Source organism: Nanorana parkeri, unplaced genomic scaffold (genome assembly GCF_000935625.1).
Source record: "Nanorana parkeri isolate BGI_ZX_2015 unplaced genomic scaffold, ASM93562v1 scaffold110, whole genome shotgun sequence".
NCBI lineage: Eukaryota > Metazoa > Chordata > Amphibia > Anura > Dicroglossidae > Nanorana > Nanorana parkeri.
In genome coordinates, this window is record NW_017306378.1 from 490,445 (window position 1) to 516,145 (window position 25,701).

General features: G+C 42.2%; 1 protein-coding gene across 1 annotated transcript in view; it reads right to left on the reverse strand.

Moving 5' to 3' along the window:
• The window catches only part of KMT2C (lysine methyltransferase 2C), a 184,553-nt gene that overhangs the window by 19,323 nt on the left and 139,529 nt on the right, over positions 1–25,701 (reverse strand). Inside the window, exons 35-45 of the mRNA XM_018553120.1 lie at positions 24,528–24,707; positions 18,554–21,052; positions 13,712–14,040; positions 11,439–13,141; positions 9,018–9,126; positions 7,962–8,040; positions 7,699–7,762; positions 6,270–6,502; positions 3,678–5,234; positions 2,553–2,765; positions 894–1,058 (exon numbers count right to left, since the gene is read on the reverse strand). Of these exons, the coding sequence (XP_018408622.1) occupies positions 894–1,058; positions 2,553–2,765; positions 3,678–5,234; positions 6,270–6,502; positions 7,699–7,762; positions 7,962–8,040; positions 9,018–9,126; positions 11,439–13,141; positions 13,712–14,040; positions 18,554–21,052; positions 24,528–24,707 (7,131 nt within the window). The remainder of the gene's footprint in view (positions 1–893; positions 1,059–2,552; positions 2,766–3,677; positions 5,235–6,269; positions 6,503–7,698; positions 7,763–7,961; positions 8,041–9,017; positions 9,127–11,438; positions 13,142–13,711; positions 14,041–18,553; positions 21,053–24,527; positions 24,708–25,701) is intronic.

The following is a 25,701-nucleotide window of genomic DNA, read 5'->3' on the forward strand; positions in this document are numbered from 1 at the left end:
ATGAATTCTATTTCTTCTTATGCATACTCTGAGGTCCAGCAATTAGGTCTCATTACTTATGTTCTAAAATCTGCATACTCAATGAAGCAAAGAGGGGGTATTGATTCTCCATGTGGGGTGTTTCATTTGCTTTACACAATGAAGAATGCAACAGGTATAGTGGGATCATTGTTGCCATATCAGAGGTAAAGATCCAGTATGGATTAAACAGAGCAGGGAACTGTTGTAAAGTGAGATTTGGGAGCTGGAGCATGCGACTTATTTATTTCAGGTATTTTTATAGCGCCGACAATAGCGCCGACAATAGCGCAGCGCTTTACATAGTTGCACATTCACATTAGTCCCTGCCCTCAAGGAGCTTACAATCTAAGGTCACATACAGGGCTCATTTAGACAGGAGCCAATAAACCTACCAGCATGTCTTTGGAGTGTGGGAGGAAACCGGAGTAACCGGAGGAAACCCACGCAAGCAAAGGAGAACATGCAAACTCCTTTGCAGACAGTGATCTGGCCAGGTTTCAAACCAGTGACCCCCACAGTGCTGCAAGGCAGAAGCATTAACCACTACGCCACTGTGCTGCCCAAATACTTCATCCAAACTCCACCAGTATCTGAAATATCACCTTTGTGTAGTACTGATCTTTTTGATTACTTCCTCGACTCGACTATCTATTCAGGATTAAATTTGCCTTATGCCTTATTCCTAAAGAGGGATTTCATTCCACTGCATTTATGTAAAGAAATAAAAGCAGATATAACTACACATTTCACATACATCTTCATTTCCTGACGGCACCATCTTGTGGCTTAAATATTAATGACAAGATAGGCATCTCATACAATCAACAGATATAAAACTTGACATCTTAAAGTCCTGTAGAATTTGTACAAACCTTAAAAATCAACTGGGAATAATAATCCGAAACTCCATCAAGGGAGGCACAGCCAAAGGTCCCCAGAAGGCGACTCCCAGCACTTATTTGACCAGTGCCATAAGGAAGAAACTGTGCAAAGTTCATTCCCACAATTGGCTCAATTAGAGGAAGCAGAGAGAGTTGCTGAAAAGAAACAAGCATGTCAAAAGACCTTTTGCAGTGAATAGAACGACATTGCTAATTTTGCATTTGAAATAAGTCCACAAATGAAGGAATTTTAAATGGAAAAAAAATTTGCAGCTAGCATGCATGGAGCAAACCGAAAATGAAAATTCTAAGTCAAGAAGCTTAGGGTCTGAAATATTAAGAATTGACACCTGGGTAGGTAGCCTCACCTTCCACTGTAGTTTGCAACAGCCTTCCCTACTACTGACCGAAGCCTTTTTTAAGAGTGAACAAAGCCTGTATATGATCCAGTACAATGGGTCACTGCATGTGTAGCGCTTATACTGTAGTCATAGAACCAGGGTGGAGACTTAAGATGTGTTGTAGGTGCATTTGTCCGACGAAGGGGCTAGCTCACCTAAAATGTTTTTGCATGCAACACCCTTTGCATGAAATACACGAGTATTTTTTTTAATCTGAAGTTATGTCTCATTTTTGCAACTGCAAATTCAGATTTTTGGTGGCATTGCTCCCAGTAATTGTTTATAAAACCTTATTCTATCCCTCGTCTTGACTATTGCAACTCCCTCCGCATTGGCCTACCTCTACACTGGCTATCCCCCCTTCAGTCTATCATGAATGCTGCTGCTAGACTCATTCACCTAACCAACCGCTCAGTCTCCGCAACCACCCTCTGCCAATCCCTGCACTGGCTTCCAATCGCCCAAAGGATAAAATTCAAAATATTAACAACGTCTTACAAAGCCATCCACAACTCAGCTTCCAGGTTTATATCTCAAACCTGGTCTCAAAGTATTAACCTAACCGTCCCCTCCGCTCTGCCAAAGAAATTCTGATTTTCAGCTCCCTCGTCAACTCCTCCCATGCTCGCCTCCAGGACTTCACTAGAGTTTCTCCCATCCTCTGGAACTCTTTACCCCAACCTGTCCGTCTATCTCCCACTCTGACTGCCTTTAGGCGATCCTTTAAGACTCATCTCTTCAGGGAAGCCTATCCCACCTCAACCATCACGTTCTCAGACAATTCATCCCCACACAGCTACCTCCTCCTGTATCACTTCCCCCTCCCTTGTAGATTGTAAGCCCTCATGGGCCCTCCTTACCATCTTGTCTTGAATTGTATTCTGATTGTAATGTCTTCCTTATATATTGTAAAGAGCTGAGCAAACTGTTGGCGCTATATAAATCATGTATAATAATAATTCTACTAAATCTGTAAAGCGACTGCAGTAACTAGAACATGATGCATGCTAGCAGAGCCATATTGGCTAATACAAATGCATATTTCTCTTTGGCTTAGGTAAATAAGGAACCGGGCAACCATAAGCAGATAGTGAGCAAAAAAGCCAACTGTAAAGCACATTCAAATGCTAAAAAGAAAGTTATAGGCAAAGCGTAATGCCAAAATTTCAGGTTTAAATTGTTCCTTTAAAAGAGTTAAATGGCTGAACAATGAAAGGACTTTGAAAGAAAATGTAGTATGTATGTTTACCTGTTTTATATGAGTAAAAGTCTCAGAAGAGGCAAATATAGAGGGTTTCTGCTCCTCCTCTTTCTTTCTTTTCTTGGAGCGAGGGGCAGCCTTTTCAGCACTTCTCTGAACCCTCTTATTTCTTGGTTTCTTCTTATCCATATTAAGATCGGTTCTTGAGAGCAGGTTCTGATTAAGATTAAAACTCAACAGCTCCTTATTTTCTGGGGGCCGCTGAGAGAAGAAAGAAAGTTCATAATACACTATTTATATTGGTCTTTAATTTTAACATTTGTTAATCAAGTCTTGAAACATTTGCAAAAAAAGCTAACCGAACATTAATATAGATAATTATTTTATGGAAAAGTATATATAGTCTTCAGATTCTAGAGACAACTTAATAACAACTATGGACTTTTTAAATGTTTTAAGCACTCATTTTCAAAAGATGTAAGAAAACATTAGGTGACCACTGAAAAAGTAGGCTCAGATTGTGATTTCTTATGTGTAATGGCTAATTAAAGGCATATTCTACCTTTCATTTATTATTTTTTTATATTGGTGCCTACAAAGCATTGCCATTGTGGTCAGTGGATCATGGGTACAATGCACGGACCCCTGCAGACTGCTCCTGTAGCCCAAGCTGGGTACTGACCTTTGGTTATGGAGCTGGAGAACGTTGTCAGAGACTAAAAGTGGGATGAAGTCACTACACCTGTACACTGTTGAGATCTACAAGTCCCTGAAAAATGGATCTGTGAATGAAGCAGCGGAGCGGGCTGAGCTACACCGAACTACAAAATGTAAAGAAGTCTATGGGAAGAAACAACCCGTGGTTCAGATCATTTGGTGGCTGGGGCGGGTTTGGAATGGCACCATGTTTCATGCTACACCCTAAATTTTATGAAAGGTGAACATTGTCGTTATACAATGATGCATTGCTGATGCACAAAATCACCATTTTGTCAACATTACACTGCAAACAGAGAACGCGGTGAAACACAAATCTTAGGTCCATATTTTCTAAAAGTTGCCTGCTTGAGATAAGCAACTGTAGCTATTCTAAATGGCTATGGGTTAACACTTTCAGCAGTGAGCACGTATTCATTTTGTGTAGAAATGCTACTTGTTTTACAGAACACTGACCAAACTCACCAGTGCATCTGCTGGCTTTGCAGCAGACTTTACATCAACGGGACAGTCATATGATTGTAAAGATTCCTCAGACTTCCGATGCAAGATGACAGGCTGTTTCTTGTTTTTGAGCAAGTGTTTCAGTAATTCATTGCCAGATTCCAGTTTTCCTGAGGGTGCGGAGGCAGTGTAAGAGCTGGTTTCCATTAAAAGTGCATCGTGCGATGTGGCTTCTTCTGTCTTTAGCTCCACTGATGAATTTTTCACTTTTGGGTCAGCTTGCTCTGGAGACTTATCTCCTTCTGTATTCTCCAGTTTTATTTCCCGATTGTTATGTTCATCTTTTGAGACTGCTTGACTAGTGGCTTCCTCCACGCAGGGTTCCTCAAATGCACTTTGCGGATCTTTAGTGACAAGAGGATCGTCCAATTCAACAGAGTTGTTGTTTGCTGTATTTGGTGTAGATGAACGTATTAGGTCAGCTACATGTTCTCCTTGATAACCAATATCATTAGGGACGTTAACGGTTGGTGTTGACGCCTCTGAGATACTTGGAGTCAGTGGAGCTGTAGTATCAGACCGAGGTGTAGAGGGAGGAGACTTTAATGAGTCAGCATCTTCCTCTTTTTTCTTCTTTCGAGGTCTTTTTTTCTTTCCTTTTTCTTCTGGAATGATTTCAGAGTACAACTGTATAAGAGACTGACTAGGACTTTGAAAACTTGTGCCACTCACTGGCCTGTCTTGTCCACTGGAACGTCCACTATCAGCAACAGGTGATGCTGATGTGTCATTTGGCATAAATGAGGGATGACCAGATGCTTGGGGAAAGCCTGTTTGAAGCTCTTGTCCATAAGGAGAGAGCCCCAAGGACCTTTTATCTGAGTTCTGTATAAAAGGCACAGTAGGAGGAGAGTTTCCCGTGCTTTGGTGGGATAACGCATGTCCCATTTGTGCTTGCTGCTGAGGAGATTGTGGAACTGGCATAAAGTCGCTTGGTAATTCAGAGGCGAAGAAAGGCATCTGTGACAATGATCTGCTATTCAGGTCTTGGCCATTTATGCCTTGCTGTTCCATCTCCATCCTTTGCTGTAATGCTCGCTGACGATCTACCTCTTGCATGAGTTGTATCCTCTGCCGCTCTTGCTGTTCTCTCAATCTTTCTTTGCGTTCCCTCTCTTGGAAAGTTTCACTGAAGGGATTGTTATCATCGAACTCAACCCTCGGTGGAGCATTGGGATTTGCAGGAGCAGCAGGGCCTGCTACTTCAGAACCAACTGGACGTTGCATCCTTGGTGGATGTGCAAGGTTTCTAGGAGCATGGGGAGGCTGCCAACCTGGCATTCTTGGCTGTGCAGGCTGGCCTGGAATCATTGGTCCTGGTGTGTGTAGTGTTTGTGGAATTTGAAAGTTTGGTGGGTTAATAGGTGGTGGTGGTGGTGGTGCTGCTGCTCCAGTCATGAGTGCTTGCTGTGGTAGAACACCAGGCATTAGAGGTGCCACTGAAAACTGTTGTTGCTTGTTTCTGTATTCCTCAATAAGTTCTGTATGTTCTTTCTGTTGTTTTCGTATCTAGAGGGAAAAAAGAAACAGTAGTAGACAAACTTGAAATTAATGCAAGGCAAACATAAAGCTAAGTCACAGTCTAGAAAAAAAATGGCAGATTGCCTAGGAGGTAATGGCTTTTGTTACTTTATCCTTTCCTTTTAGAGCAAAAACATTGGAGTTGCCATTGCTGACTATGCCTTCTAAATATGCCAGTTGCCTGGATGTCATGCTGATCCTCTTGTTTTAATACTTTGAGACATTGTCTTAGAACAAGCAAATAGATTAAGGTTTTCCTGTTCTACATACTAATTCCAGGCTTGTGCATTAAAATATTGAGGCCAAATCAAAAAAACAGGAAAGCATTAGGCATTTTCAGAAGGTAATCAGCAGTGGAAGCCTTCATATTTGTTTCATCAGTGGTTAAAGGCGACACTGTCAGATTTCTAAAATTAAAATGCCAGGTTCCTGCAATAGAAATAGAGTTACTTTACTCGCCACCCCAGCAGCCTCTCTCCTAACTTCTCTCTCTTCCAGCAATGCACCAGTCTCTTCTGCATTCAATACTTCTGCGAGTATCAGATGCATGTGTCCCCAGCCGTGCACTGTAGGAGACAAGGGCTGCTGAAGAGGTGAGTAAAATAGCTCTTCTACTGTAGGGAACATTTTGATCTGCTTAGAGACCTAACAAAATCTCTTTAAACAGAAAAAACCCTAAAATGATCAGAAATTTGAAGCGGACCATGAGCATTTAAATCTGGTATTATTAGCTACTTTATTTATACCAACCACTATGTAGTGTGAGGGCCTACCTAAACAATCTATTCAATGTATATCCAATCTTACAGTTGTTGGTAAATCTAAAAGACATTGTAAACAGATTTCACAATAAAGTCAAGTGCACTGCCACCAAGATTTTCCCATTCATGTTTTGCTACTCTTTCAGCACTCGAGGGGAAAGAGGGAAATGAAATATTGCTCATGTCTCACACCACCATAAAGAAATCAGGAAAGTATGCTTAATTTGCAAACTAGTAAAGTTCAGTAAGGCAGCACATTTACCTGTTCCAGTTGCTTTTGCACCATGCTCTGCTGCTCAGTAACATGCTTTAGCTGCTCAGCATCCTCCTCTGGAAACTCACGACCAGCTTTCTTTGCTGTTCTTTGCTTGGCTGAAAGGGCCTTTTTAGATTTTCTGTGAGCTCCAATCTGTTCTTCTAGAAGTTTCTGCTGAATTTGAAGGAGTTGCTGCGTTTCCTGGAGCCACTCTTCATACTGTTTTTTCTGAGAGTCATCTGAGGGATAAAAAACAAGATATGAAAACAATTTCTGCAATGTACAAAACAGTTAGCCTCTGGAACGCAATATCTTTTACTGTACACGGCCGGCTCCCTGCGTTCAGGGGTGGGAGGGGGCTTGGCGGTGCATTGAAGTCAATGACACCTCAGCCAGGCTCCCCGCAGTGCCATTACCCGCAACAGAACATGTGGCAAATTTGTGCCTCCGTTCCGCTCCAGTGTGTTCTGCAAAAATGCTGCAAACACTATTTTCGCAGATTACACTGGACCGAAACACAGGCGCTGATACAAAATAGACATGTGCTACTTAACCTCTTGCCGTCCGCCCGTAGTAGAAAAACGGACGGACGGCACTGCTGCATCTGCGGGTTGCCGTCTCCAGACGGCAATTTTTTTCTGCTCGCGCGCGCCCCCTAGCGGGCACGCACGGGCAGAAAAGACCCGACAATGCACACACCCGGTACCGGGTACCCTTTGTGTATAACAGGAATGAGTTTCATGAAAACAAATGTTAATTAACAAATTAATTAAGTCCAGTTGTGAAAATTTGCAAGGAGCTTAAGTTTTTTGACAAAAGAAACATGCAAAGTTTCTAGCCAAAAAACATTTGTCCGATGCTCCTTGCAATTTCTCTTTTTCATAAGTACAACAGCAGTGTTGCTGTTGGGGAGAGCAATATCTGGAGCTTGGATCCGTCACCCCCTGGGGAGGGGGACACAATGAGAGGCAAGTGTCCCATAATGTGAAAGTATGTTGTACATACTTGCCTTACCTTTATGCCCTCATGATCTGTTCTGCCAGCAAGAGAAAAGAAACACAGCCCTGTGAAAGCACTGGGTATTTTCCTCCAGGAGGCCAAAATGGACCAAAGGAGTTGGAGAAAAAAAAAAGCGCATGTGCTAGTGAGGAGAGGACATTTACATGAACCGATTGTTTTGCTCTGCAAGGGCAAACCCAAGCTTCATTTGCAGCAAACAAAATCTATACTCTCTGCACTTCCCTCTTGCACAATGGTTGAACACACAACACTGCCAACTGAATTTGTGACACTTGAGCAACTGACTAATCTAGTTTAGGACTGATATGGTATAGATGTGACATACATAAATTCAGTTCCAGTACACAATAGAAACCCGCGCTGTCAATGGGTGGGATAATATGCGAATGTATTTTAAAAGCAATAAAATACTCACTGACGAATCCTGGACCGAAATTTGGAGGGTTGGGTCTAACCATTTGTGTTGCTATGCTTCCATCCTAAAAACAAAGCAATTTTTTGTTAACATACCACGCCATAACAAAACTGGAATACTATGGAGAAAAATGTCTATACAGAAAACAAAGCTATAACAATCACCTACATGTAACAGAAAACCGATAAAGGACTGTATAACATTTCTCAATATATAAGATGCTGCTTACAAACCAAAGCTGGTTTTGTAAGGAAAAGACTCACCTGCGTGATGGGAGGTGGAGCAAGGTTCGGAGGTTCCATCGGTTGTGTCCCTGGCATCTGCTGTCCCATGAAGGGAAACCTAAAAGACAGGTATGCATTGAACATGCTTAAATTCAGAGCTGAAGAAATGTCAGTTAATCACAGTCCAGCTACTGGTCATAGAGATAAATACAGGTCACATAGAGTGATATTTAGAAACGTTTAATGCTTAAAAAAATGTTTGTTTTTTTATATGGAGTTGAGTCAACACTGTACAGCCCTGCTGAATTGTTTTGGTACTATGCTGTGACCAGCCTATGATTTTGTTAAGAAGTCACTAGCACACCAAAGAATCCTTTCAGGATCACAGAATGTTCATTTCATTGAACAGTTGTCGAATGAAGAACAAGCACTTTCTGGGTCCCTTCATCAGGTTTAACATGATGATATTAAGCCTGATGAAGGGTCCTTGCGCGGTCCCTAAATCGCTTTGTTCTTCATTTGACAACTGTTCAATAAAATGAACATTCGCTGATCCTGAAAGGATTCTTGTGTGCTAGTGACTTTCTTCTTAACGATTACTGCATACAGCGGTGCCACCCGCAGTCATTGCAAGCACCCTCCCTAGCCATTGGGATACCCACTAAGGAGTGCAACAAGATTTCCTCTCATTCCAGCCTATGATTTAATATCCTGCTTTTCAGCTCTATTCACACCACATGCAGTGAAATAATGTAGAGGGAAGACACTTTGCCTACCCATCATTTGCTCATATGAAGCCATATGCATGGTCATAGAGAGATAATTAAAAAGTGAGCCTGGCACCCTCTATAAAGTGTAAAGGAAGCACTGTATTAAATGGCAATTTGCAAAATAAAGAGTAAAAAGCAATGAAGATGATAGACAAGATCATTTCAAAAAATGTGTTAGCACATTTAAAAATTCAAACAAACAAAAGTTTCTTTAAAGAAAACACCATATGCCAAAGCTAATCTAATGACTTGTATGCAAATCTAACAAAAACTGATGAATCATGAGCGTCTCATTTTAGCATACACAACTGCCAGGTGATCATACCTGTTTATGGCCATTGGTGACATTCCCATAGTATTCACCATCACTTTATTGATGCCTTTTAGAGCCACCATTTTTGCTTTCATTATAGGATCGGTAATAGCATCAAAATCTGAAATTAACATAAAAAACATCAGTGTATTGTACTTACAAGTATTCATGCACAAGTAATTATAATAAATATACGTAATTCATATATAAGTGATCAATAAAATGAGCACTTATAATAATAAATTGACTAATTGGCACGTAAGCATTTCAACACAAATAGGCAGTCCAAATTCACTTTACAATTACATAAGTGTTGGTGGCAGCTGCAGGTCCTTGCCAGATGTATAGTCAGCTACATTTGTTCTAAAAATCAACTGCAGTGTACAAGGCTGACATTCCATTACAGCATGACAACATCACCCATGTAGCAAAGTCCATACACAGACTACTGCACACTTTACAATTTACAAATAACTCAATTATTAAATGGCCTTTAATTGCCTACATATGTAATCAAAACATCCTACTGGCCATTAGTTCTGTTACAAGATATTTTCAGGACATGCAGTGTCCTGGAATTCTTCAGTGGGTCTCATGGGGCTGGGGCCTTGCTAAACTTCGTTTGATTCAACTCAACTCTTGATCATACTACAGCATGCTCTTTAATCGCACCCTATAGCACATCACAACAGACAAAATGCATAGAATGCCTTTTTTACATTGTTAGCATGTACACATACATATATGTGCGTTTGTATGTATGCAAAGTGTAGAGTGACTAGTGTGAAAACTTGCATACTATTCAGACCTTTGAATAACCTCGCAATTTACTAAGTAACAAATCCTGCAATTTGGTTTCCTGTAATTCTGGGCACACTTGGTTCAATCAGAAATCACAAGCTGACCAAAATTCAGTTTAATGGAGCTAAAAACAAAGTAGCTAAAAGTGGAGCAATGGTGCACCAGTCAACCACAGTAAAATCTTGGCATTGCACTGGCCTGTATTTGGACCATGGCACAAATCCTCCATTGCACAAAAAGTGTTGTGTGGCAGCCCATTAGCAGTTTGATAAAGAGAAATAATGACCTAGATACGACAAGGGGGAAGTCTTGGAGAACAAGGCACAGCTATTTTAGTTTTGGAGTGGAAAAGTTTCTCTAAATTTGTTATTTCTCTCTTTGCCCCTTTTGGGGGGATTTTCCCTTGCTTCCTGTTCCTGTGACACAGGTATTAAGAATGGGGCGAGTTGATGTTAACATGATATAGCAATAAAAAACACTGCCGGCTGTTCTTAATGTTCTTTGCTCTACTAAGAAAACAGTTTTTTTGTCAGCATCTCCTTGAGAGCTTGTTCACACCATCTCCAGACCGGATGCAGACTAGACCAAAAAACGCATACCCATTCACTCCTATGGTAAAAATGTGGCTAGTTCACACCATTACTTTCAGTTCCAGAACTTTTAAAAAAGATCCAGCATGCTCCTTTTTTTCTCTGGAATGCACCAAAACCGCAGGAAAATGCAGAACGCACCGGAGTGCGTTTAAAACCAATTGAGAACAAAAAAACGCACCAAAACCCCATATACATGCATTTGCAGAAAGGCATCCAGATTGGGTCTACAGATGGTGTGAACAAACCCTTATGAAGATTTCTTGTCAATTTCTGTCCTAAAAAGGAAGGGGAAGTCTGCCCAAACAGCAATACAAACCTGACAGAGGCTCTGATCCTTTCTTGTTCTATGCAAATCAAAATACATTTTTGCTGGAAGTGGGGGCTGTCTGTTACAAAACAGGGATTATTTTTAAATCTGCATATAAAAAATGTAATGGGAGTTTGACCTGTTTGATCTGGCCTGTTTCTATGGACAATAAAAACAGTCCATAAACTGAGATTTTTTTTTTATAAATACCTAATAATATTTTGTTTGCAGCTTTATTCATTTCTATGTGACCAGAGAATTAAAGACAATGGCAATACTGGTCCATGATCGGTGACACCGTGACACAACAGGCACAAGCTAAATGAATGAACAGATTGAAGATTCAAAGACACATTATCAACAGCTTTGAATGCAGCATTTTTCTGAATGCTCTCCGGTATTTACTGTATGCAGGTCAATGAACTGTAGGAAAAGTGTCAGTGAATAACCTACAAGCTGCAAACCCGTCGGCAAAGGCTTACAGTACTTGTGACAGACTGAAAATGTACAAATTGGATGTCTTTACATCGTTTAAGTAAAATATGTAGTGTGTTGCCCTCTTCTTCCAATTGTTTCTGGTGGTGCCATCACTGGCGGGCACCCCAGACTCACTAAATCAATCACAAGATTTATCTTTGGGATGGTCGGGAGTGCCCGCTAGTTTATACAACTATAGAAAAGATATAAAAACACAAAATGTGCACAAATAATAGATTACTAATGCAAGCATACCAACGTTAGGGAAAAAAGGCTCTGACCGCTGGCGAATCATAGCTTGCATCTGCCTCTGCTGTTGCTGTTCTTGTCTTTCTTGATCAAGAAGGTCCTGCAATAAGAGAGGCTGTTCTTCCAGAAGAAGAGGTCTCTCCCGACTCTGTTGAAGCATCAGTTGTTGAGCAGTTTGCATACCAGAAGGACAAGGCAACCCTTGATTTAATGGGTCTCCTGGAACAAAATTATGGCCACTTTGCTGGCCCGGCATAAATACTGAATTTGAAGGGGACTCCTGATCAAAGCTAGGATGAGGTATTGGTCCCATATTTTGATTTAAAGCTGGCTCTATCACTTGATTAGGAGAAGTTATTAAACTGTGAGGGATAACTGGCACTTGATCAGGCTGCGATACGGTCATGATCCCTGGGGAGCCTAATTTATCCACCTCTGAACTCTCACTCGTTAATAAGTTGGTAAGCATTGGAACAGATTCTGGCATGCCACAAGCACTTCCAGCATCTAAAGCAGGCAGCTGCAGTGGCTCACTTGATTGTTCCGATTTAAACACATTGTCCTTTTCATTTATTTCTGACTGGTCACTAGTAGTTGATGGTGCAGATGAGCCATCTTCCTTTGGTTGCTCAGGTGTAGTAGAGGCTACTGTTGGTTCAGACTTAACATCCAATGCCTTGTCTTTTGGTGAATCCAATTCCGGTTTTGTTTTGATGGCAACAGCTGTAATAGTCTCTGACAAAGCAGGTCCAGGAGAAGAATTTTTACCAGAGTCTTCACTACTTTTTTCCTCTTCAGGCTTGCACTGGAGTTCCAATTTATCATCAATTGGTACACCGAGATCCAGATCCTCATTAAACATATCTTTCTTATCTCCAAGATCAAGCTCTGGATCAGTGTAAGCAATTATATCAAATTTTCCAGATCTTAAAAGATCATCAAGCTGGGGATCATTTGTTTCTAGATTATCCAGCCCATCAAGGTCATCTCCTTTTGCATCATCTGGGTCTAGGTTTATGTTTTCAAGATCTTCATCATCTAAATCTTTGACTTCAACCCCATCTAAATCTTTCACATCAAGATCTTTTTCAGAAGGATCATCAGGATCCAGCTTTTCCTCCAAACCACTGGGTTCCGAATTTTCAGGTGGAAGAATTGTCGATTCTTTCCCCATGGTTCCGTCAGACAGCTGTGTTCGTAAGTAATTCTCACCGATTTGAGTTTGATCGACTCTATGCATCATAAGTGGTTGTTGCCCAGTAGGAATCAAGTGTTCATAGCCTGGAGGAACTTGAACTTGATTAGATAAACCTGGATGTTGAATTCGTACTTGTTCCATAAACCTTGGGCCTTGAAATTCTGGCTTAGGGAAATAACTTATATGTCTCTGATGTTGTGCTGATGGGTCCATCATACCAGAAGGTGGCCCTAAAAGAATTCGTGGCCTGCTATCTGGAGGCCTATGGCGGAGTTCAATGTATGCTTGCCCTGATATATTATGCTGCTGAACAGGCATTGCCTGTGAAGGAAAATGTGGAGCAAGACCAGCAGGATTATTCATTTGTGTGCCGTTTAAAGACCGAGGAAGCTCCATTGACATATCTCTTCTCATCTGCTGAGGCATCCCTGGAACTTGCATTTGTAGAGGAGGACCCATAAAGCGCTCATGACCAGAGACAGGGCCAGGCCCAGACATGGGATAGACATATCTGTAAAACAAAGCAGATATTTACATTTAACAAAAATGTACAAAACAATTTTTTTCCGACTTGCTCTCTTCCCTCCACACTAATTAAAATACTTTGCCAAACATGTCATAAACCACACACATTCTCCCCTTTGAACAGGAGGAGGTGCACAAGTATATAAATAAGGTTTTCATTATTATGCAGGTTCCAGAGCTGTGCTATTTACAGCATTCATGTCAGCTGCCAGTGACAACTCCTCTCCTAAAATCATAAACATTTACATATATGCAGTCTGAGCTTTATAGTCCCCTATCTTGAGCAATGTAAATTTAAACCGGAGAACACAATGTGCAAAATGGTTTTGGACTTTATTGGTAGGGAACATTGGCAAGTTGTAGGTACCACTTTACACAAAGTATTTATTACATTAAATAGAAAATTAATCAACATTTTTTGGATCACTGGTTGACTATGAAGGCAGGCCTTGCTGTTCATCAATTCTGAAAATACCAGGATGGATTCCCCTACAGGGGATTGTTAAATAGATATTGTCTTCTCATCTTAAAAATATTGAATATAATATATGTGTACCTGTGACCAGGAGGTGGTCTTATAGCAACACTCATGTCTCCAGTGAATGGCGGCCTGTTAAACTGGGCATTGCCAGGGAATGGAGTATGTTGATCTTTGGGGAAAGTAGAAAATTGTGGGTTTCCTTTAGGACCAATTGAGGCTCTTATATTTCCAGGATAAGGAGGTGGAGGTCTGTTGAAGACCTCATGTGGCCGATGTGGACTATCTTGCTGCCACTGGGTGGGGTGTGCAGCCTGAGCAATTTGCAATGAATCCAACATCTTTTCATGTCGAACAGCAATCTTGGTTTGCTGCTGTCTTAGTATCATCTCCCTCAGTTTTTGACGCTGTAAAAGATTTTAGAGTATTATCTAACATAAATCATTATTTTAAAAAGACTACACACAATTCATCCCATAACCATGCTCAAAGTTTTTTTTTTTTTTGTTAACAACATGGTTCATCAATAAGTCATCTAAAACACGAAAAATAACAAAAAGACCAGGATTTTTGTAATTGCAGTAAAATCCATTTCATAAAGTTAATTAAGGGACACACAAGGCTCAGTTCTTCAGGGGTGTGGATTTGTTTACAAAAAACTAACTAAACTACAGCGGGGGCCCAATCTACTTGTACCTCATGATCTTGTCACCCCAATCTACTTGTCCTGATTCAAAAAATTATTTTAACCATGCTAAGAAGAGCTTCTCATTGGTCAGCACTGTGAGGTGACTGCATTGATCAACGAGTGCTTGCAATTTGTGAGCAAAATTCAAAATCCATAGTGCAGGGCTGTGCTGAATTACAGTATGGGGTACTGATAGTACACCCTTCAAGACAAGTATAGCACGGGGGAGGGGGAGCCCAGCAGATTTGAGCGGGTAATTCAATTTTCCCAAATTAATTGGGAAAGTGAACTTACCCTTTAATGTACATTGTGCATGTTAGAGAGTGTTGCTGCCCGGCTACCACAACATGACACACAATGGAATGGAGGCAGCACTTGCACAATGCCCTATGCATGCATTTGATCGCATGCAGATGGTGGGGGCAGCGGGGTTGGTTTTAAATGTTATCATTTTTTTTACAATTTTATTTTATTACTTTGATCAATTTTAATTGTATTTTTTTACTTCTTTTTAGCTTTTTTTCCCACTTAATTTCATTGCTATCACACAGGGGCTAGCAAGCAGGGGGGGCGGACAAGCAGGCCGATTACAAGTGATCTGTACAGCCGCTCAAATCACTTGTGCAAAACAGCTTCCCCGCTCTACATAGAACCCTGCTTCCCAGCGCATGGAACTGCATGTCCTGGGCATCGGGCGTTTGGAATTCCACACCCCTGGATATGACTGGATTATTCTGCTGCCTACAGGAGGAATTGGAAACCGGCAAACAAAAAAGCTCTTGGCCAGCCAGGTATAACCCCTTCCCACTCCCAGCATGCTTCAGTTTTGTAGATTAGATGCATTTAGGAGTAGATAACACAACAGTATGGGACCGAAGTCCCTTAATGAACTTCAAGAAACAGATTTTACATTAAGTATAAAAAAACACAAAAAAAAACTGTTTTGTTCATCGTTCATTATGGAACACATATTCTTTAACTACAAAAACAGTCCAACTGAGGGGTGGGTAACAGCACACAAAATGGCAACAGGCCCACATAACAATGAAAATGAAATTACGGGCTGCCTGCAGCTTGAACCATTTACGTGGTAAAACTTGGAAAACATATGAACAGAAGACCAGGTGGCAGCGTTGCAAATCAGAAACAGTTGCCTGATGCCTAAAAGCCCCTGAAGCACTTGAATATCTAGTAGTGTGTGCATTGACAGGAAAGCAAGAAGCAGGTTCTCCTTTACGGTGACCATCAAACAATACAAGAGAGTCAATTTTTCTAATGGAAGCAGTGACTGAGTGGTACACCAGTACAGCAGGAACTACATCCAGGCAGTGAAGGGAAATGGCCTTCTGATGTACTGGAGCTGGACATAGAGATGGAAGAAAAACGTCAAGTTGAAAAGACGATAGAATGGAATTCAAATGCCCCAGGGTTCCAGGTGGTTGTAAAGGAGGAGCTACATGATAAACACCGTGTAAAAAAGTATTAACCAACAAATGGGAGGCAAAGGAAATCAGTCGAAAGATGGTACTCGGAGCCAAATGCTAATCCAGGCCTGAATGCACAAAGGTGAAGATTCTTCTTTCCTTGCACCAAGTGAAGTAAATCTTTAATTTGCAAGATTTGGGAGAGGTAGCTAGCTTTTAGCACTATTGAAATTACTGATTTAGAGAGACCTCCTATCTTTCCAGAGCTAGGTTTCAACAGCCAAGCAAGTAACCCTAAAGCAAACTGGTCCTTGAGATAGGAAATCTGCTCAATCTCAAAAGAGACCATGAGGTGTTTGTCAGAAGTTTGATCAGGTCAGAGTACCACGTCTGCCTGGGCCAGTTTGGTGCTATAAGGATCACCAATATGTCCTCCATCTCGTTACGCAGAGTTGATGAGAAAGGTGTTTCCAGAGGAGGAAAAGCATAGATCTTCAGGCTGTACTGATCCCACTGAGTCACCATAACATCCACGGCTTTGGCCAAAGGCTCTCTGTATCTGGAGACAAACCTGCCCAGATTGTTGTTGAATATGTAGTCTTCCTTCAGGTCCAAAAATGTAATGAAAAAATGTACAGCTGGATGGCTCTTTGACTGTAAAAGCCAGAGTCTTGGAGCGGAGAGTAAATAGTTTTTTTTGGGAAAGTAAAACACTCTCTTGACCTGTGTCTAGGATGAGACCCAGATACTCCCAAGTAAAGTGCCACTTCCAGTCTTGAGTCGTCAAGGTTCAAGATCCAGCCAAACTTTTAAAGTCTGGACTGTCTGCATTACATTGTCAGTCAGAATTGTAACTGTTGTGTCAATACGGGTTCGTCTAGGTATCCCGCAATGGGAATACCTTGGGAGCATAGTAAGGCTAGCACCGGGTCCAGAACCTTGGAGAACATTTGGGGTGCAGATGATAGACCAAAAGGTACAGCTACAAACTGATAGTATTCAGTGTCCAAAGCAAAACAGAGTGTTGATGCACTGGAAAGATGAGGTGATGCAAATGCACATTCTTGATGTCCACAGAAGCTAGAAAGTCTCCCTGGTGAAGGCAGGGTATGACAGACTTGGTGGATTCAAAGTGGAACTTTTGGGCTCGAATGAAAACATTTAAAGCCTTCATATCCAAGATAGGGCATATGCCTTCTTTTGGTTTTGGAACAGTGAAAAAGTTGGAGTAAAACACCTAAAATCTTTCTGCAATTGACACAATGGCAATAACTCCTTGTTTCAAAACATCTGCAAGAGCAGCATGGAGGGCTGCTAGTCTGTGTAGAGACTAAGGTAGGTTGGATATAATTGGTGGTGAAGGAGGCAGATAGCGAAACGCCACCCTGTAGCTCCTGGATGCCGCGTTGCTTACAAAGACGATTTCTGATCCAGGATCCACCAATAGACGCCCCCCAGTTTGGAAAGTGGGGTTGCCTTTATAGCCGACGGGGAAATGTCTGCAGACTCGGAGGAATTTGAGGCCCAGGGTCTGTGGTTTTACTGGGCCCCTCCCTTTTAGTTTTGGCTTTAAAATGAGAAGCTCCAGAGAAATGAAAGGAACTCTTTCTGGCTTCAGGGGCAAGAGAATATTTGCCAGTTTGCAGCTCAGACTTCTCTGCTGGTGTTCTGTAGACCAAAATTTCAGCCAAAGACATCTCCTTAGGCTCACAGACAATAGAGTAATTCAGTAGATAAGATAGATAATAACTAATCAACGCAATAATGTAGGGCTGAAGGCAAAAGCTTTAAGTGCTGGGGCATCCTCAATAGGTACAGTCAGTGTTTTATTAAGGAGGGATACTGCTGGATCCACACCAGGAACAGCTCACTTCTTCATAAAATCCTCAATAAAATGGATATTGGTCTTAAAAACATCTGGGAGGAGTAAACAATTTGTCAGGAGTAGTGCAGAACAAGTTGAAGTAAACTGGAAAAGCTTTGGTAGTCTTGGGGATCCCAGACTGGTAACAGCACTAGTACAAGCCAAAGGCAACACTCAAGCTAATGACACAGCATTTAATTTTCAAACGTTATCAAATAACATATTAGCCCCCGATACTCAGCCCATATAGCATACTCATAAGAGTTTTCAAAGACAGGGTCACACCAGAGGCTGTTCCAAGAATCTGGGCATGTAAATTGTTCTGGGGTCTGGGTATGGCCTCCAAGGTATTGCGGAGAGTTGGCTCATATGGATAGCTGCATAAAGAGCTCAGCTCAGCAGCATGTACAGAAGGTCCTGATTGAAGAAAGAATATCTTGAGGCAACAAAGATGGATAGTAAAAAAAAAGGCTAATCGTTTCTCAGGGATAAGATACACATCCTCTTTGGACACTAGCCAAAAAAATGACGCATGCTGAGTGGGAGGGGTTATACTAGTTTGCCAGTATCCAATTCCTCCTGTACATGGCATTATAACCCAATTGTACTAAAATAACTCCTGTGTCATGAGTACTGTGTCCCTTAATAAATGATTTTTAAAAAATCATTTTTGGAAGACTGAAGCAATAGCTGCCTGCAATCTACAACTACGAATATAAATGTACAAAGATTAACATTTAATTTTTTTAAAATTTATCACATCAATAAATGACTGCAAACCTAAGTAATATTGCTCTAGAATGGGCTATCATCATGTTTAATACCCAGCTGACATTACCCAAGCAACTTATACTTTAGATAATTTTCAATAAAGGTTAGGATTTAACCATCAAAAACATGACCGCTGAAAACCTCAAAGATTAGAAATTGAAGAAAGAATGTACCTGTCTTGCTTTCTCTTCAGATTCTGCCATAGGTAATAATGAATTCTGAGCATCTGGTAAGCCAGACATTTGTGGCATATTGCCAAACTGCTGACCTTGAGGGCTTGCTCCAATATTAGAAGACCCACTAAATGTTTCCTCTGAAAAAGTTCTTTGCTGATCTCCAATATCATGGGATTGGCCAAATCCTTCACCCGTCTGTATATGAGGTGCCAATGGAGGATGATCATAAGGTTCCTGGTTAAGGCCAGATGAGGAGTGATTAAACAGGTCTGCTGAACCTTGGCCTGCTAGTCGTTGATTTTGGGAGCTTCCTTCAGATGTTCTGATAAAATGGGCTCCCCTGCTTTGCATATTCTGCAGAAATGACTCTTGGTTTTGTATCAACACTGGGCGAACCACTGAGGAACGATTAAAGCTTTCTGGACCACTGGGCATTGGAGTTCTTGGTGGCTGAGCATAAAGGTCAGAAAGTACATGCCTAGGAGTTCGATTAAGTTGCGAGTAAGAGTCTGTGGGAAGAGGCCTTGGTGTAGCAGGGGACTGGGAATAAGGGTCTGCAAGTACTGATTGTGGAGTACAAGGAGGTTGAGAATAAGGGTCTAAAGGCATTGGTCTTGGTGTTGCAGGTGGCTGAGAGTAAAGATCTGAAGGGGCTGGCCTAGGAGTTGCTGGTTGATGTGCATATGGATCTGAAGGAGCTGGCCGGGGAGTTGCAGGTGGTTGCGAGTATGGATCTAAAGGAAGTGGCCTTGGAGTTCCAGGAGGCTGAGCGTAAGGATCTGAAGTAACTGGCCTTGGAGTTGAAGGTGGCTGAGCATAGGGATCGGAAGGTACGGGCCTCGGAGTCCCAGGTGGATGAGCATACACTTCTAAGGGAACTGGCCTTGGGGTTGCAGGAGGCTGAGAATAAGGATCTGAAGGAACAGGCCTTGGTGTACTAGGTGGTTGGGCATAGGGATCTGAAGGCACAGGCCTTGGTGTACCAGGTGGTTGGGTATAGGGATCTGAAGGCACAGGCCTTGGTGTTCCAGGTGGTTGGGCATAGGGATCTGAAGGCACAGGCCTTGGTGTTCCAGGTGGTAGGGCATAGGGATCTGAAGGTGCTGGTCTTGGTGTTCCAGGTGGCTGAGAGTATGGGTCCATGCTATTCCTTGCAGGTGAGGCTGCAAAGGAATCATGATGCCTCTTATTCATAGATGGCTGAACAAATACATCTCCCATTACTGGCCTAGGAGTTGATTGAGGCTGATTATAAGGATCCATTGTTTGCACAGGTGGTCTTGGGGTAGAAGGCTGTTGAAGATAAGGGTCTATTGCTGTAGATCTTGAAGCAGTTGGTGATTTTAAATATGGGTTATTTGTTGGACGTGGAGTTCCTGGAGGCTGAGCATATGGATCCTGGGCATTTGAGCGAGACAAAGAGGCGGACTGAGGATCACTATGCTGTCGCATCAGTCTAGGGGGATGTGCAAATGGTTCATTCATAGTACGATTTCCATGAGGTGCTTGGTTATAAAGGTCATGTGAAAAAGTTTCAGCAGGTCTTGGAGTCAAAACATGTCTTTCATATGGGTCTGAAGAGATACGTCGAGGTGTTGTGGGTAATAAATTGTAAGACTCTTGTGGTGACTGAGGTGGGCGCAAAGGAGTTTTAAAAGGCGCAGGGCTGCCAGGTGAAACACCTGATGTAGGAGTGAGGGGAGGCCTTGAATATGGATCCACTTTTTGTGGCATTTGCGATCTTTGATATATTTCAGATCTGGAAGAATGCTTTGTAAAAGAATCATTGTTTACTGGACCCAGAGAACCATCTATCATCTGATCAGTGTTATGAGACAATCTTGACAGTCCTAATGGTTTAGAAAAAGGATCAGCTGGGCCCATATTCTTCTGAATATCTCCCATCTTTAATGAGGGATCAGTGCCGGAAGGAGATGAACAAGAGTCTCTTATGGGGGATGGTCTAGTATCAAAGGACTCACTCCCAGGTATATGTCTAGGAGGACAAATATCCATGGGTGACCCACAGTTCCTTCTGTGAAAATTCTGACTGGTAGGTGGAGGTCTTGGTGTTCCTACCATTTTAGCATAGGGATCAAAGGGAGATGATGGTCTAGAGTTGGAAGATCCAGGAGAAAACATCTGTGGTGAATGTGGTTGAGAAAGCTGGATGGGATCCTGTAAAGGTATTCTAGTGGGAGTTGGAGGTGGAGCTTGTGGTTTAAGAAAAACATCATCTGAGAATGATGTAGGTGCTCCGGGCAATGTCTGTTTAGTAAATGGGTCTTTAATAAAGTTCTGCTGATTTGGGGACATGTTGTCACTGTTCGGTTGAGGTGTTAAAGGACTCTGATTGCCACTGTTTGGGGTATCACTTCCTGACTGACTCAAATGATGGTGGGACCCAAACTGCTGCTGTTGCTGCTCATTTTTTACTTGCTCAAGTTTCTGGGTTGCTTCTATCTTCGCCTGCTGTTTGCTTTTCTGGCGCATTTGCTGCAATATTAGAAAGAGAAATCAGAGTGTGGTTCTACACATTTTAAAACACTAAATTTAATTTTTTTAAACTTGGGTAGAGGTTTTTTTTTTTTTTAATCTGTTGAAAAAAACGTCTTACATTTCGACTGGCTACCTCAGCTGACGCATATATATTTTGCCTGCTGACACAGACAGTCGAGGACACATTTGTAATGATGACAGCAGTACTGTTAGAATGAAATACCCTGGATTTTTCAAAATGAAACTCATCCCTGCACGGATATGGAGGCTTCTGTACCTTCAGTTGTGTGAGTGTACAGTCTGGGCACTCCGAATCCCAGAGAGCACTCTGCATCCAGAGCTTTCTACTACCTCAACAGATAATTTGGCATGCCACTGGGGCTCTGCAGTGGCATTTCTGGATGCAGTATACCCAGTATACCTCTGGTTTGGAAGGTTCTGAACCACCCAAAGAACAAGTTCAACAAAACAGAAGATAAACAGATGATGCAGTTCATTAAAACCTTGCAATATTCCTCCCCAAAACAGGTAAAATTGAAAGCAATAGTCCCATGTGTACCTGCATTCCTTTAGCATGTCAGAGTACAGCAAAGAAAGAGTGAAAAGATAAATTATTGCTTATTCTACAAAGAAATTCTAAAATGGCCTGGACATTGTTGGTACCCCTGTAAAAGATGATAAATCATTGGCTTATAGTGATATTTCAAACTATGGGGGTTATTCACTAAAGAGCCAAAGGATACAGCTGTAGGTTTGGCTAAACCTTCGGCTCACTTCGCCCGTGGGAACCCTTTGATTTAGCAGAAGAGCTCAGTCAAGCCGGAGCATAAGCATTCGGCTCGGCTGAGCCGAAGATACAGATGAGGCGGTTAGAACGATCTGCAGACCTTTCTCCCCGCAAATGTAAACAAATAGTAAAAATAACAAATGGCGTGGCATCCCCCTGCCGATTCATAACAGACCTTTCAGGTCTGGTAGGAATGTTTTGTTTACATTTTTTTAAATTCTGAACGCTACCTACTCACATGGCAGCATTCGCTATTCACTCCTTGTTGTTCGGCCGGATGTTTGATCGGCTAAGGAGAACATGTTCTTCACTTCAAGTCAGCCGAACGTGGTGAGGCTGTCAGGCTGAACCAAAGTGAAGCGAAAGCAGCTGAAGGCAGCCAATGTACGTACAGGGCTGAAGTGAATAGCAGAACGGCGTTCGGCTCCCTACACTCCGGGTTGGTTATTCACTAGGCTGCCACCTTTTTTTTTTTAATTAGTATCGCATATATCTTAAACTTTGTAACCAATCAGCCTATTTAAATGGAGAAAATAAGTCACTTTGTTGTTTGGTATCATTGTGTGCACCAAGCTGAACAGGAACCAGGAGGGCAAAGGAGAATGTGCCCGCAGTCTTAGTCCTGTGGGGTCCAGATACAGTCCCTATGGGGGCACCAATCCAGAAGCTGCTAGGTTGCCGTTGTTGCCCTACACAGCCATAGGAAGACACTTGATTAAAGAAAAAGATAACTTAACTAAATGTGTCTCCCTAAGTAAAGGGGAGACATCCATCACTTAAGGCCACCAGCAAAAAAAACACAGCTCTGGCTAGTGTCCAGTCACCTGATGATCCTGCATATTACCTAGCCATTTCTAAATATCTGCCTCCTGAGTGTCCTGTACTGTACGATCAAGAAATATCTTGTTTGCAGTGATTGCCTCTAATGGTTGTGCAACAAAATATTGGATTATGGGTAGGTATGCATCGAAACATTTCGTCCGAAAATTGCACTTTTGGCCATCTGCCGAAAATGCCATGATGGCCGATAATTCAGTGTATCTCAGCTTCTCTCCTCCCCACTGGGCACCAGTCTGTGTGCCTTCCGATGCAGCACCTGTGCCCAGCGGAAAGGAGAGAAGCTTTCAGGATGGAGAGCGGCGCTGTGCAGTGACAGCTGTCATTGCTGCAGGCCGAGCTCTCCTCCCTCACTTCCTGGCTCGGCATCCTGTGTCAGGATGGAGAGCAGCCGGGGGCAGTGACAGCTGTGATCCGTCACAGGAGGCGGAGATATCCTCCCACACTTCCCGGCTCCACCTCCTGTGTCAGTATGGAGAGTGATGATTGGAGGAGAGTGCTCTGAACTGTCACAGAAGGCTGTGCTCTCCTCCCCCACTGCACAGCGCCCTCCTGACAGCCGATTCAGGATGGAGAGCGGGTATGCAAACACTCACCGATCATGATCTAACTGTACAAATATGTTTTGCTAAAATCCTGGTTCAAAGAACTGCGAAAAAAAATCTTGACTCCAAAAGTAGTTTTTTGGGCAGCATGCTAGGATCTGAACAACTGTTTTTAAATTAAAGGCAAAGTCTCACCAGAAGTCAATAAGACTTGGTAAATCCCCCAGCGGACACTGTGCACATAGCATTTAGCCACAATAAAATTGGTGCTGTGATTTCCAACCAGTGTTGTTGGATAGCAAGCCCCTCCAACTGCCAACAGATATCCAACCATGCTGAAGCAAGGAGATAGGAGTTCAGACAGAGCACAGAAGAGAGGAAACAGGGGAGGCACACAGCCTGCCCAGTCAGAACATCTGAAACACTCCTTTCCGTGCAGCTCATGCTTTCTCTGCTTTGTTAGTACATATATAAAAGACTGTGCCCACAACCTCCTGCACCGCCAACTAGTTTTGAGAAGAGGACTACTAAAAGTCTGTGTTATGTGGATAATAGCGGCTGGGGAGCAGAGCTGTCATTCACAAATACACAAGCCAACAACGCACATGTCAGCAGCTACTACACTAGTCTCTTGGACAAATGTAGTAGCTGCCAGTGTGTGCTGTCAGCTTGTGTTTTTGTGAATGACAGAACTGCCCCACATCCGCTGTCATTCACAAAACACAAGCTGCCAGCTACTACTGCAGTCAACTTCTCAGAACTAGCTGGTGGCTGTGGCAAATTGCTGACTCAATCGTCTAACAGTAGCAGATGAGAACTACAGATTGGAGAGGGGCTTTGGGAGATTACTGGCTCATTTTTTAGAAATGGAGCAAAAAAACATGGGCTGCATAGCAAGGAGGACTGCAGAATGGAGAGGGAGCGGTGGCTCCAGTGCTGCCTGCACCTCCCTCATGGGGGCATCCATATTTGGGCTTCTGCCTGGGGTGGAGCTACAGCAAGCACTGATAGTAATAAACATGACATTTTATTGACAAACTACTGCACTGATTCTAATGGGGACAAGTGCTATGTGCACTGGGTGCCCTGGAGGCCTTAACATGCCTTTTTAACTTGTGAGATCTCTTCTTTAAAATCAGAATGTGTCCATGATGTACATTGTGCTATACATAATATCACACACATTACTTAAAAAGACAAAACACTACAAGTGACCAAAAAAAAAAAAACAGTACATGAAAATGATCCAATCAAACTTGTTCACCACCACTTTCATACAAATATTGTAAAAGAAAGTGTGTACCTGTCTGAACTTCCACTCTTGTTCATGCTCAGACTCTCTCTGCTTCAAGGGATCTTTAAATGGATCAGAATCGATCCGGGCGCTTTCGTCAATGATCTCATGCTGCTGTCGCTTTATCGAGTCATTTGACATTTGCACTTTGTTGATTCGCAGTGCGGCACGGTTATCCCTGGCTTTTTGCTTCAAATAAGGAGTATCATTATGGTTAATGCAATTTAAATCTTAAGTGTTAAGTTTAAGGTCAAAAAAGTAAAATACAGCTTCAGATTATTCTGATCTAAGGTCTCCTGAATGCTGTCTTTTTACAGCAGTAACAGTAAAATAAAACTGTAGATTCAGCTGCTTCTAACCCAACCTCAACCTTTGACCCTTCACCTAAACCTTAAGGTGATGAGATGACCTAAGATGAGGATGTTTTTTACCTGTAAAATGTAATTCTTGGAGTACATCACAGAACACAGGGAGATAAATGATTTAAACTCTGGGTTATGCAGATAACATCAGGTGACTGGACAGTGGCAAATCACATAACACCCACCACTCCCAGCCTGCCTTAAATCACAGAATCTGGGACTGATTTTGAATGTTCCAGGGGTTAAAGAACTGAACACCCTGGGATGAACAATTAAGAAAACAGGATTTTTGACTTGCCAGTAAAATCCATTTCTTGGAGCATAAAATAGGGCACATTACCCTCCACCTCTGTATTCTGTGATCTACTCTGCTTGGATAAAAGGCACCTTGCATTTTGTCATACAAGACATTATGCCTACAATTAATGTAAATCTCTAGTTTGCTTACAATAGACATAAAATACATCCTATATCTAGCTACCAAGTGCTTCGCTGCCACCACGATACACTACTAGAGACCCCAGGAACTGCAAGTTTAGCTTTCTAAGAATTAAAAAACTTACAAAGGGTTACACAACGGCCTGGCGATTGGATGTTTACAGCCTAATGTCATGTTTATACTGTTTCACACAAAACAGAGAAGGAGTGGAGGAGATTAGGTTAGAACACTTTGTGATAATAGGATCGCCTGCACTCCATACAGTGCTGAGCCCTTCTGGATATATGGTGGTGCTTGTAGTGACAACTACGGATGGCGCGGTGTAGAACCTCAAAGTGATGGAAAGTGAATCACTAGCACACACGAAGTTAGAATGCAAATC